The sequence below is a fragment of the Watersipora subatra genome, chromosome 1, assembly GCF_963576615.1.
Source record: "Watersipora subatra chromosome 1, tzWatSuba1.1, whole genome shotgun sequence".
In the NCBI taxonomy this organism is placed as follows: Eukaryota; Metazoa; Bryozoa; class Gymnolaemata; order Cheilostomatida; family Watersiporidae; genus Watersipora; species Watersipora subatra.
The window spans coordinates 7769875-7786030 of NC_088708.1; the positions used below are offsets into that span (position 1 = coordinate 7769875).

Sequence of the window (16156 nt, forward strand, 5' to 3'; positions counted from 1 at the left end):
TCCATACACTTTTTTATCAATATCAATGAATGTATTTTTTTGCAATAAATATTTATAACATGCAAAAATCCCTATCAGACTATTTTACATAATAATCCGTTAAGTGGCAATGAATCTGTTCCAAAATATATCGCTAGTTTAGAGAGCATCCTTGACAATGGCAGCCAAAATCGAGAGAATCTGGTGACGACAACAGCAAGTTTAAAAATCATTCTATAAAAATGGCAACCGATTACAATGCCAACAAATTTAAGAAGAGAACACGCTCACAGAAATATCTCTATTGAGCTAGAAAGTTGTGCATGACCACATACCCGACCAGCTTGCTCAGAAATGTCAGCTTGTTTATAGTTGTTTATAGCTTGTTTACAGTTCTATATCTAAAGAGCTATTCGGTAGCCATAGACGTATTTTACAGCATATAGGACTGTCTATTTGCTGAAAGTGCAGTTTGCTAGCCGATACAATTGCCAAGCCATAGAGATATTTTTGCTAGCCCATCTGATCTTTATCTAGCTCATAGAATCCTCCTCTATGTACTCATCAGAGTCTAAATCGGAATCCTCTTCACTTGTAACATCCGGGTCATTCGCCTGAGCCATGCACTTCTCGCACCCGCACACAAAAAGGTAATTCTCTCTGCAAGCGAACAACAACACTAATTCGCTAGGCAAAGGAATCGTTGACTCTATCCAATGAATGACAACTCCACATCTACACAGACTAACATTACAAGCAATGACCGACCATTGCTCATGGCATGATAACTGTTCGATTCATTTAGGTAACTACTGCTTTGGACCGATGCTTCAAAGTACAAAGAAACAAATATCTACCTAAAAGTTTGTATGATGAACTTCAAATGTTTTTTAGGCTTGTAAGCTTCCTAAAAATCAATTCAACAAATTTTTACCGTCTTAGATACAGAAATTAAGATGCCCCATTCTTGCATTAGACACAACAATACAATGTCACTACTACCTCTCTCAGAGTGATTCACCATCTAAATGAAATTAGTTCAAGTACATATTATTTAAATGACGAATAATGATGAGATAGGGTAGCGATGTCAATATTCCAGCCACTCTCCATGATTCATCTGAGAGAGGAAGCCTTTATGAGCTGCTAAGCAAGATATGTGACCGCACAAAATTTTGCAATAAGGGCACTAAATGTATGAAACTGTAGTCTTACTTAAGATTTTTCTGCCGGCTGTGTCGACTGCTGCCGAGCATGCAGTCATCCAAGTATGAGATGAATACTTCCTACAAGCACATAGGGAGGGAATATATATATCTGCAACAGTGCAAGTGCAACAATAGAGCAAACGTACAACAATAGAGTTCTGATGTGACAGTAGAGCTCATGTGTGACAGTAGAGCATACTTGTAGGACGATGGCGTGACAGAAAAATAAAGTCATATGAGAACGATGGAGAATGAGTAAAAACCTGATCAGGAAGGATGTCCTGAGTAGCAACAACTCGACAGACAAAATTGTTGTAAGGAAAATTGACTTCAGCGTTGGGGACACAGCTGTGATTGATAGCGCTCTGCATCGAGTAGAGACCAGAGCCTTCACAGTCGAGAAACGGATGAACATTGTCACAATCTACCAAGAAGATGCAATATAATGTATATTAATAATTATACCGTGTATATAATGATATATTATATACACAAAATAACACGTAATAGTAATATATACATGTATAACAGTTCGGTTTACTAAAAAGAAATTACTAACAGCAATGCTAATGCAAACAGCCTACAGGAAGAAAAGAATCGATGACCTACATTGCTCAATTCCATCTTCATCTATGTATGTGGAGTCAGCAACTCGTATTTCTTCCCGCATCATGCTAATAAATTCATCCAGCTGATCTTTTAATGCTTTGGGAAGGTCCAGCTCATTGCAATTTCTCTCCCAAACTTCTAGCGAGCTTTTAGAGAAAATGTAAAATGCAACAACGGGAGACCTTGTACACACGGCAGGTAATAAAATCCTAACATGTAACCCTAACAATTTGTTTTATAAGAGGCCAAAATAAGAAATCAGTTTGATGCAAGTGGATATGGGCCAGATTCGACTCAATATTTTTGATTTAAAATGCATGTAGGTTTTGGCAAATGAAACCATACATAACTACGGATATCATCAAACTCCTGATATCATGGCCATGCTTTTTAGGTAAACAAATTATCTGTGGGAAAGGGTAGGATGCATCTCATACACTAGTCAGACTAGAACTATAAATTAATGAATTCACACAAACTACAGTAGTACAAATGTATTCTCCTGATTTCTCCTATTTTACTGATTGTTACTGTTTTCATTTCGTTTTTACAATGAGTTCAGTTTTTTTACATAGTTTTATATAATGCGCTCATTTTAATGCTATATTTAATTGGTTGTGGCATTTATTATTAAGTATTTGAGTTGTGCAACAAATTAAGTGAAGTACAATGCATTCTTATAAAATATTCGCTTCCAGACATGACAGTTTTGACGTAAAAAGAATATCACATCAGAATAACTTTGAAAGTTGGGGTTTAACCGTATAATTTGTATAATTTATATGCTTATGTGAACCCTGATTGAGATAAACTAAACACTAGCCAAGAAAATTTTGCTATCGATATAATTGACGGTGCTTTCCTATCCAACCTTACTCCATGAAAAACTTTAGTCTATTATGTGCAACTGTCCACTATTACAATATATATATTATAGTGGTAATTCAGCGCTAGCATTAATTTTGTTTTATCAATCTTGCACATGTAACTACAAAATCTCCTATATTTATTACACTAGGGGTATAGCAACAGCCTGAATTATTTGAGTTTTTTTCCTTAAAGCGGCTTGAAATATTATGTAAACACAAGCAAACTTCTATAGTTAGCCGAGTTTTAATGAACCATCAGGCAGAAGAGAGACCAAAAAAACAAACTGAAATTTGGCCTATGAAAGAGTTATCAGAAAAAATTTCTTATTAATGTTGAGTCAAACCTTGGTTATACGTGAAGTAATTTTGGTTTAATCAGTCCTAAAAAATATTTTAGACAATACTAGCCAAAAATAATGGCTACAATGACCTAAAGGAATCCAACACAGAAATTGGATGACATTATTGGTGACAGCATTGGTCTCAATGCTGTCTGAGTGAGACCTGGCTATGACATCTAAGAATAACAATATGGTGAGAGGCTATAGGAGTTAATATTGGAAATAATCAAAGCACAAGGTGCTGCAAGGCATGACAGACCTCGTACCGATGCCTTGTCCATTTCTTCCAACCATTGCAAAGAGTGAGCGGAAACCATCGCAAGTCAACCAGTCTGGAACAAGTTCTCCAAAAAGTTGTAATAGCATCTCCCTTAACACTTCGAGGTTTTCCTGCGTAAAGTGAACCCGGAGAGTCATCTAATCTCTGAAGTTCGTTATAACGGTGAGTTGTGAGATATGTACTTGAACAGTCCCAATCATTCACGAATTGCAAACAACCCAAAGCTCAAGAAACATACTACCATTATTTAATAAGAATACTATAAACAAGTATTCACAAATAATATTAGATGTTTTCAGTTGTACCATATCTCAACAGCTTCTTCACTAGAAGTTTATGAGCGCGGAAACTAACTCAACTTTATGTTTTAATGTCTTATGAGTGATGAGGGTAACATTAATTCAAGCTTGCTCATTTTTAGGCAGCCAACTAAATAAATTAATAGCCGCTACCTTGTCATAAAGTCGGAGAGAGTCAGAATGTTTGCTAGTATAATTAGAACTTGCTGAGGGATTTCCACATGATCCGATTATAACGAGTAGTCCATGTTAGCTAAGCATTGCACATGAAAAGTGAGTCCGTGGTTTTCTGTTATTTTAATTATTAATTGTTTAATGAAATGATTGATTTTAACGTCATTGTGAGTAGAATCTTTAAAGTACAATATGCATAAAATGAGATAAAGAGAGTCAAACCAATGCTTGAGTTTTTTCTCAAAATTCTACAGCTCTTTGCATAACATTCCGAAGGAGTTGTTCACTCTTGCCACTCCTTGTTCAACTCTTTACGAGCATGCAACTAGCCTTTCAGTCTTTCATATTTCCCAGAATGAAACAGCATTAAACACGGAATAGAAAATGACTTAAAGATCCAACTGGCACAACATGCGTCAATTTATCTTTCATATTGGTTTTGACTACAGACTCGTGACTAGCATGGGGAAACACTTGAAACTTTAAGTTTTCTTCGAAAAGGAGCTTAAATCTTGCAAAACCTAATGGTATGCTGATGAAACTGAGCAAAAGGTTAGTTACATAGCGGCAGTAACGCGTTATATAACTACATGTACTGACTGCTCGACAAATTAACAGCAACACCTAGAGGTTGAAGGACACCTATGGCCTAACAACTTACAACAAACTGTGGACCCAGCAACTTGTGAACATGGTTGGTGTCCTCTTCTTTTGATTTGCTACAAAACTTTTCCAACTTTGCTAATAGAACATCTTTTTTGTCAGCCTAAAATCATAACTGAAACATAATCAAAAGATGTAAATGTCTTCTAGGTCATACATAACTGACTGTTAAATCTTCCATGCATTTTCTTCCGAGAAAAAGAAATCAACCTAACAAATACAAAACTTTACCCGAAAATATGTAATAAAACTGTTTAAGTCTTGGCAGATCTGGAGCATAATTATGTCATATTTAAGACGTGCCTCATAGACCAGAGAAGAAAATAATGAATGCATCTGGACTCACCTGCTGCAGCATGGCAAACAATTTAACAAAGAGACCTATGCTTGTTGTTTCTGGAGGAAAATGCATGTCCTTCCATGTGTTTTCCAGTACTCTCAGAGGATGACTTTCCAGTTCTTTTTTAGAGCCATCACAGATGCTTCTATGGTACTTGGTAAAGGCTGTGCTCCTGCACTCAGCACAGCAGTAGCGTGTCTAAATATGCCATTGAAAATGTTGCATACTTTACTAAACACCAATAAGATTATAAAACAGAGCAAATTGAGCCACTTTATTCTGATGACGAGTAAATATATCAATGCAGAAAAAAGTGAACTCACACCACAACCTTCGCAAACTACATGCTGAAGAAGTTGAGTTTCGCAGCATTCTGGGTGAGGCAGCACTAAACTTTCTTGCTTAGACAATCTTCTGGCATTTTGCTCAGCAGTCTCAAGACTTCGCATACAGTAATCACCTAAAAAACCAAACATTGAGCTGATGCAGTCAATACAGTAATAACCTAGACCAACAGACATTGTGCTAGATGTAGTCAATACAGTAATCACTTGGAGCACCAGACATTGTGCTAGATGTAGTCAGTACAGTGGTCAGCTAGAGCACCAAACATTGTGCTAGATGTAGTCAATACAGTAGTCACTTAGAGCACCAGACATTGTGCTAGATGTAGTCAATACAGTAGTCACCTATAGCACCAAACATTGTACTAGATGTAGTCAATACAGTAGTCACTTAGAGCACCAGACATTGTGCTAGATGTAGTCAATACAGTGGTCACCTAGAGCACCAAACATTGTACTAGATGTAGTCAATACAGTAATCACTTAGAGCACCAGACATTGTGCTAGATGTAATCAATACAGTAGTCACCTAGAGCACCAAACATTGTACTAGATGTAGTCAATACAGTAATCACTTAGAGCACCAGACATTGTGCTAGATGTAGTCAATACAGTAGTCACCTAGAGCACCAGACATTGTACTAGATGTAGTCAATACAGTAATCACTTAGAGCACCAGACATTGTGCTAGATGTAGTCAATACAGTAGTCACCTAGAGCACCAAACATTGTACTAGATGTAGTCAATACAGTAATCACTTAGAGCACCAGACATTGTACTAGATGTAGTCAATACAGTAATCACTTGGAGCACCAAACATTGTGTTAGATGTAGTCAATACAGTAGTCACCTAGAGCACCAGACATTGTGCTAGATGTAGTCAGTACAGTGATCACCTAGAGCACCAAACATTGTGCTAGATCCAGTCAATACAGTAGTCACCTAGAGCACCAAATATTGTGCTAGATGTAGTCAATACAGTAGTCACCTAGAGCTATAGACATTGTACTAGATGTAGTCAGTACAGTAATCACCTAGAACACCAAACATTGTGCTAGATGTAGTTAATACAGTAGTCACCTAGAGCACCAGACATTGTGCTAGGTGTAGCCAGTACAGTAATCACCTGGAGCACCAAACATTGTACTAGGTGTAGTCAATAAGTAGTGAACTTAAGCACCAGGCACTTCTAAATGCACACAATACAGTGCCAAAAGGATGATTTCAAATTAAACAAATATAGCTATTTTCTCTATACTTTTAGTTCTTGCTTGTCATTACTTTCAACCACAAAAGCGAATTATGGCCATCAATTATTAAACGCCAATGTCAACTGTCCACTTAACAATTAGTAAATGTTAACCAAAATGTTATTCCAGCTAAAAAACCAAGTTATGATCTAGTTTGTGTGTGAAACTAGGTACAGAAGACATCTACTTCAGCAACATCTCGACTCAAGCTTGATAGATTGCAAAATATTACAGGCATCAAAGTGGCAGCAAGCATTCCAGCTGAACTGGCATGCAACAAGTGGTTCCTCTTCAAACAGCACGTCCCCGGCACGCACATACTCTGTTGTAAACAACCCTCTGCCCTGTAGTTAAAGAACTCATAGTATGACAGCCATCACACTTTTTAGACAGATACAACAAACAAGAACTGAACAGCAAAATGCAGCTAAACTATGTTGATCCGTCAACTTGACAAAAATATCAGATATGTGGCGCTGTTGCTAATAGCCACATCGCAGAAACAATCCCTTGAGTGTCTTAAATGATGCTGTATTAAATTTGGGCTCAAAAAACCACCGCAGCAAAAGTTGAAGTGAACCAATTGCGATTTAGTATGGTACACGTGTAAATTTCCACTTAGCATTAAAGCCAAGAAATGTGGAATTATCGGCTACACAGATTCTCAGGTACATTTTACATGGCTTTACCCGAAGCTGTTTAAAGACTTCTTTGCCATACTCCAGTGGCAAACTCCTAGTACTGCCAGACCTCTACATACAAAGTAAGTTCATTCCAAGATTTGCTTCATATGTTAAAATTGTCATATGTTGGAGCTAACATTCCACTGAGAATATATGGTAATTCATTCTACACCTCAAACACTTACACCTATTAAAACAAATGCACTATACGCCGTAAAACCCGGTGTAGGGGAGACGGGGGAGGGGGGGGGGTCAGTTAGGACAGGGGTAATGTGGGACAATGCAATATTTTGGAAATATTTCTCTTCTCATAACTTTTGTATTGAAATTCCAACAGAAAGACACATGTTCTATCCACCATATTGAGATCATGAGCCTGGTGAAAACTGTAAGGAAATGGTGAGTGAAACATTATTTTTGACCGAAAAAGTAGTTTTATACTCTTCCACAAAATTTTAAAGGTTGACTTGCAACAAAATTTACATTACAGTTATTTGGTATCAAAATATTTACTATGTCTACTCACATGATCAAATTACAACTAGATGATTAGACTAGGCTGAAACGAAGCAGTAAAGTAGCGAGCGTCTATATTTGATACGGGCTTTTTGGTAGAACCCGAAGTGTTAGTCATAAACTAGTGCTACGAGACGTTTTATATTGAGCCTTTTATTGGTATTTAACTTCACATGATGACATCACGTGTCAAAACAATAACCACAATGTTTGAGTACGTCATCGAAATGAAGAGATTCCAAACTACGGCATTTTCGTGATGGCTGCGATTAACTGTTCGTTTTTGAACTTTTAAGAGCTTGTAATCACATTTCCTCATACTTTGCACCTACATCACAACAGAGTAAGACATGGTGAGCCTTTTAATACCAAATAACTTTAATGTGAATTTTGTTGCAAGTAAACCTTTTGAATTTTTCATTATGGTTCAAACATTTATACAAAATAAAACATTTTTTCCTATTGGTACGTAATGAGAATCTTATTATATAATAATTATGCTTGAAGGAATTTTTTTTGTATTAGGCAAGTCATTTTGAGTAAAATTTCAGCCTATGGATACAATGGGACATGTCACACTATGCCCTATTTATAACACTAGTTATAATAATCATGTTTTTTGCTATTGATTTTTCATTTTCCATTCTGAAGCTTATATTAGACAGTAAATTGCCATATTTAAATGAGCGAGCAGTGGAAGAAGTTATACTGTAGATAGTGGTTTGAGTTTGCGGGAGGCAGCCAAGGTTTATTGTATACCTAAAACTATCCTGGAGAAGGGATAAAGAGAAATAATGTACTGGATGCAGGAGACGATGTGGAAACGATTGCATAGCGACCAAATTATAGACAGACAGATTTTTCATGATGAAGAAACCATGCTAGAAAATTCCTTAATACAGACATCAAAGCATCATGCAAGTCTGACAAAATGATGATGAGAGAATTTCCATTAGAATAAGCCAAAAAATAGGATACTATTACAGTATCAGGTTTGGTCAATTGCAATTATTGACCTCCATGTCTGTGTTTATGGTTGATGTTGTTTTACATGGAAAATAATGAAGGTTGTATTGTGGAAATTTATTATTGATAAATGTTAGAGGCGCAGACTGGATCCATGTATTTCTAAAGCAGCACAACAGGATTATTGTAAGAACCCCAGAAGCAACTAGTTTATGTCGAGCCACTGGTTATAACAAACGTAACCACCTTTTTTAATAATCTTGAGAGTGCGTTAGCGAGGAACAAGTTTTCAGAGGCAAATGTCTGGAAAGTTGATAAAACTGCCCTAACCACCACATAAAAATCCCCAAGATACTAGCCGAGAAGAATGTCAAACAAGAATTGCAACATCTGCGAAAAAGGGCGCATTGGTAACAACCATAGGATGCATGAAAGCCCAAGGAGGGTATATTCCCCAATACCAAATTGTCTAAAGTTAATTTTAAAGAATCAATGTTGGATGAGACACCACCTGGAAGTTCTGGTTCTGAGCAATCCTCTGGATAAACTAACCAAGATATATTTCTTAAATGGTAGCAGCGTTTTGAAAAATATGCAAAATGTTCCAAAGAACAGCCAGTCTTGCTGCTGATGTATAAGCATTCCAGCCAAATTTCTATTCCTGCTATTGATTATGCCATAGAATATGGAAGCGAATAAATTACTAACATTTCTCCCATATTGTAGCCACAAACTACAACCACTAGACAGAGTAATACAAGGGCAAGAAAATAAATATTATGATGCATGCGTTTTGTTGTACTAAATGAACACCTTTATCCAACCATTTCTGAAGGGCGAGGATTTGCCGTGACAGACTGCAGGAAATGAATCAAATGAGTACAGTTTAATAGGTGCAGGCCTGATAAGTTTTGCTAATGCTGCTAAATGTTGAGATGAATAGAGACATAAGTTGACGAGTTATCACTTTACTAGCGGACTTTGTGAGCGAGAATCGCATCGCCACGTGAATCTACATATACGCTTCTCAAAGTTTGTCGTCTGTACTTCAGTATGTCTAACTATAGGTACTAAAATTTTCAGAAAATTACTAAAATTCATACCGTCAGTTTGTCCAGTCAGTCAATGGGTCCAGTAGCTCAGGACCCACTGAGCTATACCAGGCATATTGATCGAAGTCATATGCCGTATAGCGTATGCATTCGCTAAATGACGTACTATTTGAGCATTACTTGCGCCCACGCGTCATGATGTACCTATTAAAAATATTTTTTGTAACTCGAGAAAACATGATACTTTTTCGTTAAGACGAATTTTTTCCGCCACACCGATATCAACAATAACTTCTCTCAAAATTAAGATTTGGCGATTTGTATACTGATTATATGCGTTATTAAGAGAAATGGGTTGCTCGCCATGGCGAGTTCAGCGTTATTCGCTATGACAAAAGCGCATTCGCAAACGAATAAATGATAAAATTTTAGTTCAAACTTTGAAGTTCACTAAAATACATACTAAAACTTCTTTCAAGCATGTGTTTAGTAAGCTAAATTCATTTAAAAGTTAGATTCAGCATTTATATTACACATCTGTCTTGAAGGTACGAACTCTTCACGTAGTACATTGTAATCCTATATTATTTTTCAGATCATAATCACAAAATGCATTAAAGTTATTTTAGGTACCTGTAGTTACTAAGGTTAACATATTGTTTTGTTACTATTTTTTAATGATAATGATTTTTACCAGGAGTTGATTGCATTAGATAATTATTATGGATTTCTATACCACTCTATGTACGTCTATAGCCTACGATATTTTCGCATGCCAACACTGAAGCGAACTAAAATCATATAATTGTAAACCAAATAATTTTTCATTGTAATCGTAGCAAAAAAGACTACAGTTAGCCATTACTTGCTAATGATTTCCCATTTACATTTAAACACCTTTAAATGATTATTTTTCCTCCTAAATTATTTCAACGAAACGCTTCTTTAAAGGTTGCCTTGCAACAAAATTCACATTACAGTTATTTGGTATCAAAAGATTCACCATGTCTTACTCTGCTGTATGTGAAAATGTGATTACAAGCTTTTAAGAGCTCAAAAATGAACAGTTAATAACCGCCATCACGAAAACGCCGTAGGTTGGAATAAATTTATTTTTCTGACTTACTCAAACAATTTAGTTATTGTTTCGACACGTGATGTTCTCATGTGAATTGAAAGGCCAAAACAAGCTAAATATAAAACATCTCATAGCGCTAGTTTATGAGAAACACTGCAGGCTCTACCATAAAGCCCGTATCAAATATAGATGCTCGCTACTTTACAGTTTTGTTTCGGCTTGGTCTAATCATCTAGTCGTAATCTGATCATGTGACCCATACTTCCTGCCAAACAGCGAAAATAATTTCTGCAGCATTTTTTGACGATCACAGGTGACCAACAGGCTCCTCATTTTTATCAGAGGATGATATGCACTCCTTTGAGCTAAGGTTAAAAATTAAACAAATTTTTACAGTGGGTTGTGAGATGCCAGTGCTCAAAATGACAGCATTAAAATGATGATGAAATAGACGCATAAGGACAATAGACATGGTTTTATTGAATGCGAGAAGCGTATTCGTGAAAATACTTTGACGAATGAGGTTGCATAAAAGTGTAAACAGAAGCCATCTTGTTCAGCTATGTCTCATTTGAGCCATTTTAGAAAGGGATTCTAATCTACAGCGTTTTTGTGATGGCTGCGATTAGCTGTTCGTTTTCGAGCTGCTAAGAGCTTGTAATCACATCTTCACATATTTTGCACCTACCACACAGATATGGTGAATCTTTTGAAATCAAATAACTGTATTGTGAATTTTGTTGCTAGTACATCTTTAAAGTTGAAAATTAAATTTAATAGTTACAGTTGTCTGAAAGTTTGAAAACCTTTGTTTTATTTTTTTTTTCTCAATTCATTTGAACTGCACAAAAAAAATTTTTCCTTGATATGAAGTTTAAAAATTAGAATGGTAAATGTTGTATAAAATTTTTTTTTCTGTCGAAAGACTTTTTTATTACATGAGCAACGCCGGGTAGCACAGCTAGTACATATATAAAGCTCAGCGTTTGTCATTTGTCCAGTTATGGCGATAGTTTCATGAATGAAACATCTGCTTTATGCTGGATTTGAACTCGGAACCTCCTCAGAACTAACCCATTAAGCCAAATGGTTTCCTTCCGATACAATGAAATAATAGTTTATATAATACTCATTATAACTGCCAGTCTTTAACGGCGATTGGTTAAAATGCCTACGCTTTATGCTTGCACTAATTTCCCAAAAATTTTTTTACTAGAAAAGTACCTGCCCATACTTCCCCAAAATGCTATAAATATATGTATACATAGCACAAACGTCATTAAACTTACAGGACACACATAAATAAACCACTTCATTTAAAAATTAAATAAAAGTTAAATAAATGTTGCTTTTTTGTGCAAAACCTTTTTTATTACTTGTGCAATGCCAGCATTCGGCTAGTTGATATATATAATGGGTGAGCAGGCAGAACAAATTGTTAGATAAGCGACACCTCGGGCAGTACAGGGTGAAGAGGTGACAGCAAACACATTATTTATTCACGCTTTGGATGGCTTTACAAGATATTTTCAGCCTTGAGATAACTCAACACTTTGCAGCATTTTGTTCTCCAGTCGAGTGCAGGGCACAAATGAAAATACCAATGAGCTCATTCGTACTTGATACTAGCTGGTGGCTACTGTAGTTAGGCTGTTGAGCATCAAAACTTGATGTAGAAAGCCCATTTTGGCTGGTATGAATGGCAAGTCATTACATCATGAACTGCAAATGAATAAAACAGTCATCGCTGATGATATCAACTGATTAACTGATTAGAACCCAATGCGACATACCTGTTACAACTGAGACATTCTCTAGGCTGAATGGCTCTAAAGTATTCTGCTGTTTGGATGGAAAACAAGGTTTCATTAAGTCCGACTCAGTTATGCCTCATCTCAGTAGACTTACATTGTCACCCCATTTGATGAGTATTGATACTCACGTTTCCCATAGGCATCTATAATGGGCCAGATGTTCCATGCTCAGATGTTTGGCATGCACTAACACAAGAACTGCATAATTTGCACTTGCGACAAGTGCTTCAGAGATGTCAGGGTGCTGGACTGACACGTAACAAAAAAAGGTGTGTGCTCCAAATCAAGTTTACTTCCTGAGGCACGAGATGCCTGAGAATGGTGTTAGTACCAGCGAGCAGAAAATTGGTGCAAAAAAGCATTGGAGATAACTGTTTCTGAAGATAAGGCATTAGAGAAATTTTTGGGTTTGTAAGTTTATCAAAATTTATCCTTTATTAGACCGAGTTGATGCAACCATTGCATATGATCAGTAAAGACAAGTCAATGTTATGTGGGAGAAGGCTCAGGAAGAGGCCTTTGATGCCATCAAAGATTGTGTAAGAGAGGCTCAAATGCTAGGAGTCTTTGATTACAGCAAACTCATTACAGTATTTGCTGATTCCTGCGCACACTCCATAGGATCTGTGCTACCTCAAGGAGACAAGCTGGTAGTTTGCTGCAAAATCTATGACAGAATGCCAGCAGCAGTATTTCCTATCGAAAAAGAACTTTTGACTAAGGACTTTGCGGTGATGTGATTTAAATATTACTGTTATAGGAATGGCCTGGTCACTGTGGAGACGGATCGCTTTCACCGAAGCTAGCATCAACGAAACTTGATCAATTGCCTCATTCCATCAAGTTAGTGCACATTCCGGCGAAGGATATTATTTTAGCTGACACCTCATCTCATACATTTCCAGCAAGTACTAAATTGTCTAAAAATTTGGGTCTTGATCTATTGCTTCAGGTTTGCAGTGTAGTTGTCCAGTCACCTGATGCTACATGTATGAGTAAATATGCTGTGGCTACATTGAGAAATGAAGAACTGGCAGTAGCTTGACAGCTATTTAAAGAAAGATAGCCAACATTAAAAAAGAGAGCTCAAATAGAGGTTTCATATTGGAATACTTGAGTGGCTCTTAATACTGTTGATGGTCTGCTATTTATAGGGATTGGTTGGTCATTCCTACTTCTCTTAGGGATGAAGTCGACCAGTATTTACATCAGGTACACTGAGTTGTCACCAAAACCTTGCAAAGCTCAGGCAGCTGTATTTTAGCCAGGTTTATAGAAAAAAATTGAGGATAAATGTCTAGCCTGTGAACCTTGCCTGTTGGTGAAGCATGAGGGTAAGCGGGAACGAATGCTACCAGTCGCAATTCCTGAATATCCATTCAAGAAACTGGTCATGGATTTGCTTAATGCACATGCGTGGATTATCTAATAATAAAAGACTATTTCTCAAAATGGTCAAGGAGTTGAGGATAACAACAGCACACTCTATGCATACAGGTTGTGAGAGAGATTCTTAATAACTGAGGAACCCTAGAGTTTGTGATCTCAGATACCGGTCATCAGTTTACAACACGCGCTTAGATACAACTATGAACTTAAAATGAAACATAACAAGAAGGTGACGTGAAGAAAAGAACTGGAGCTCCCGAACAGCTATTTGGCAGCGTCAGAACGAAATTAGGCGTTGCAGATATACAACCCTGAAAGGCCTATGTTGGAAATTGTTTATCACCCGATTTCAGACTGACCACAATCGACAATTTTATATTACATCGTCTGATGAAGTTTAAGTAGCCCAAACAAAACATCACAAAAAGCATAACGTTGAAACAATGAGAAGGGAATGGCAACGAATGAAAAAGGAATTCTTTTTTACCATATCTTGTTTAGCTGTTACGTATTTTTAACAACAACCATTAATAAAAAACATAGTAAAATAGCAAAGCGTTAAATAATTTACATACATTAAAATTTAAAATAAATGACATACACGTTCGTGTGTTAATTTTTCGCAAACACGCTCTATAGAGGCTGCCATTTTGTTTGCATAGACTGCAATCCTACCGAAATAAACGTAATTCGCAATAGTAGCGCATACGGTAAATATTAAAAGTAGATTATTACGTGTGTGTATATATACATGTACAATGGAAGTCGGTGATTCTCTTAGTTAATTCAGTCCCCCTATACGACACTGAGCTAATTAAGACACGTTTTGCGTGCCCATGTTACATGCCAAGATTAAAGTCCTCGAGCTATTCGGTGACGCGCCATTGACCGCTAATAATAATAAAGGCCATCAGAACCCTTTATTCACCAACCGTATTTGATATCAATTCTTATTTTTATTCGTTTGCTGCATAATATGTTGACGTTTTAATATTACGAACAACTTTGACAATTACCGTAATAAAATTCAACTCCCTCAAAATCCCAATTTCATACAAGTTATACGTACATACATTAACCAAATATCAACGAATTAATTTCGGTGCCGATCTTTTACGTGCAGTGTCGGCTTCATGTCCGCACTTTCCACTTATTAAGCCAGATGCGTCTCTAAAGATCCGTTGCTGTCCAATTACTATTTGTACGACTTTTTTGCGCGTGGCTTTGGCATCAAATGTTAGTTTCGGCTCGATAATGTTTTCATGCTGTTCTGCAAAATATTATCCCGTTTTTTAAACAAACTACTATGAATATACATTTGTGCTTATGTTTCCTATCTGTCAAACACCAGTGCAATTACAATTCATCAAGCAGCTTTGGGTCAATTGACAAGAAGCTATCAGCTTGTCATCTGTTTAAAGTATTGTTTTGCGTGATCATATACTGATGTTGTTCATTTACTGGTGTAGACCTTCACCATCTTGTTGAGATTCATTTTGTAGAACATATTAGAACCTCTGAAAAAAGTATGTAGAACCCTTTAGTAATTTAATGTGACTACTTAATTTATAATCGCCATCATTATGCTTAGCTCATTTGCTGTAAACCATTTCAAAGTTGATTTGTAAATTTACTTACCATTCTTTTCCATTAATCCGCTGTTTTGCAAATAAACAACATGAGTGTGAAAACTTGTTCCACACAAAAGCTGCTAGAGTATAGGTATTAAAAGTAAAGTAAAATCAGGGCAAACCCTTACCAGGCCAAGCAGGAACTGATGCTTTGTTATAGTTGCCGAGTTGACTGGTGCCAACAGTCAACAGTTATCCGCACACTCTTACACAACCAACGTAGGATCCATCGATACAGACTTTATATCACAGCTGAAGGCAGACTGTAAATACCAGAACAACTCCATCAAAAGCTGCCAATACAGACTCTATCGCAGCCGACAACAGACTGTATAAACCAACATCAATCAACGGAGAGCCGATAATACACACTCCCTATATCACAGCCAATAGCAGACTGTGTATATACCAGTGTAACTTCAGCAAAAGCCGACAATACAGACTCTCTTTATCACAGCCAATAGCAGATTGTGTATAAACCAACACAATTCAAGCAAGAGCCGATAATACCGACTCTATGTCACAGCTGAAAGCCGGATTTAATACACCAGTGCAACACTCTGATCCAAACTGTCAAAGTTACTAAAGAAGATATGCCATACTTGAATAAATTTATTATAGTATCGTAGTGTGTCCCGCCTTGCCAACTAAACACCTACTGCCAATCAAG

The 16156-nt window shown here is 36.7% G+C and overlaps 1 protein-coding gene across 2 annotated transcripts; it reads right to left on the minus strand.

Annotated features, from left to right (window-relative positions):
* Nucleotides 1-31: 31 nt before the first annotated feature.
* Nucleotides 32-14504, minus strand: LOC137385603 (histone-lysine N-trimethyltransferase SMYD5-like). Of its 2 annotated transcripts, none has more exons than XM_068072099.1 (10): nt 14457-14504; nt 6590-6701; nt 5086-5222; nt 4769-4960; nt 4421-4525; nt 3266-3396; nt 1797-1942; nt 1451-1611; nt 1195-1265; nt 32-639 (listed from the first exon to the last, which is right to left on the minus strand). In XM_068072099.1, the coding sequence occupies exons 1-10, from the start codon at nt 14502-14504 to the stop codon at nt 513-515; spliced, it is 1230 nt and encodes a 409-aa protein (XP_067928200.1). In that variant the 3' UTR covers nt 32-512. The 2 variants fall into 2 exon arrangements, with proteins under 2 accessions (XP_067928200.1, XP_067928201.1); XM_068072100.1 differs by having other exon boundaries at nt 14431-14486.
* Between the last annotated feature and the right edge of the window lie 1652 nt (nt 14505-16156).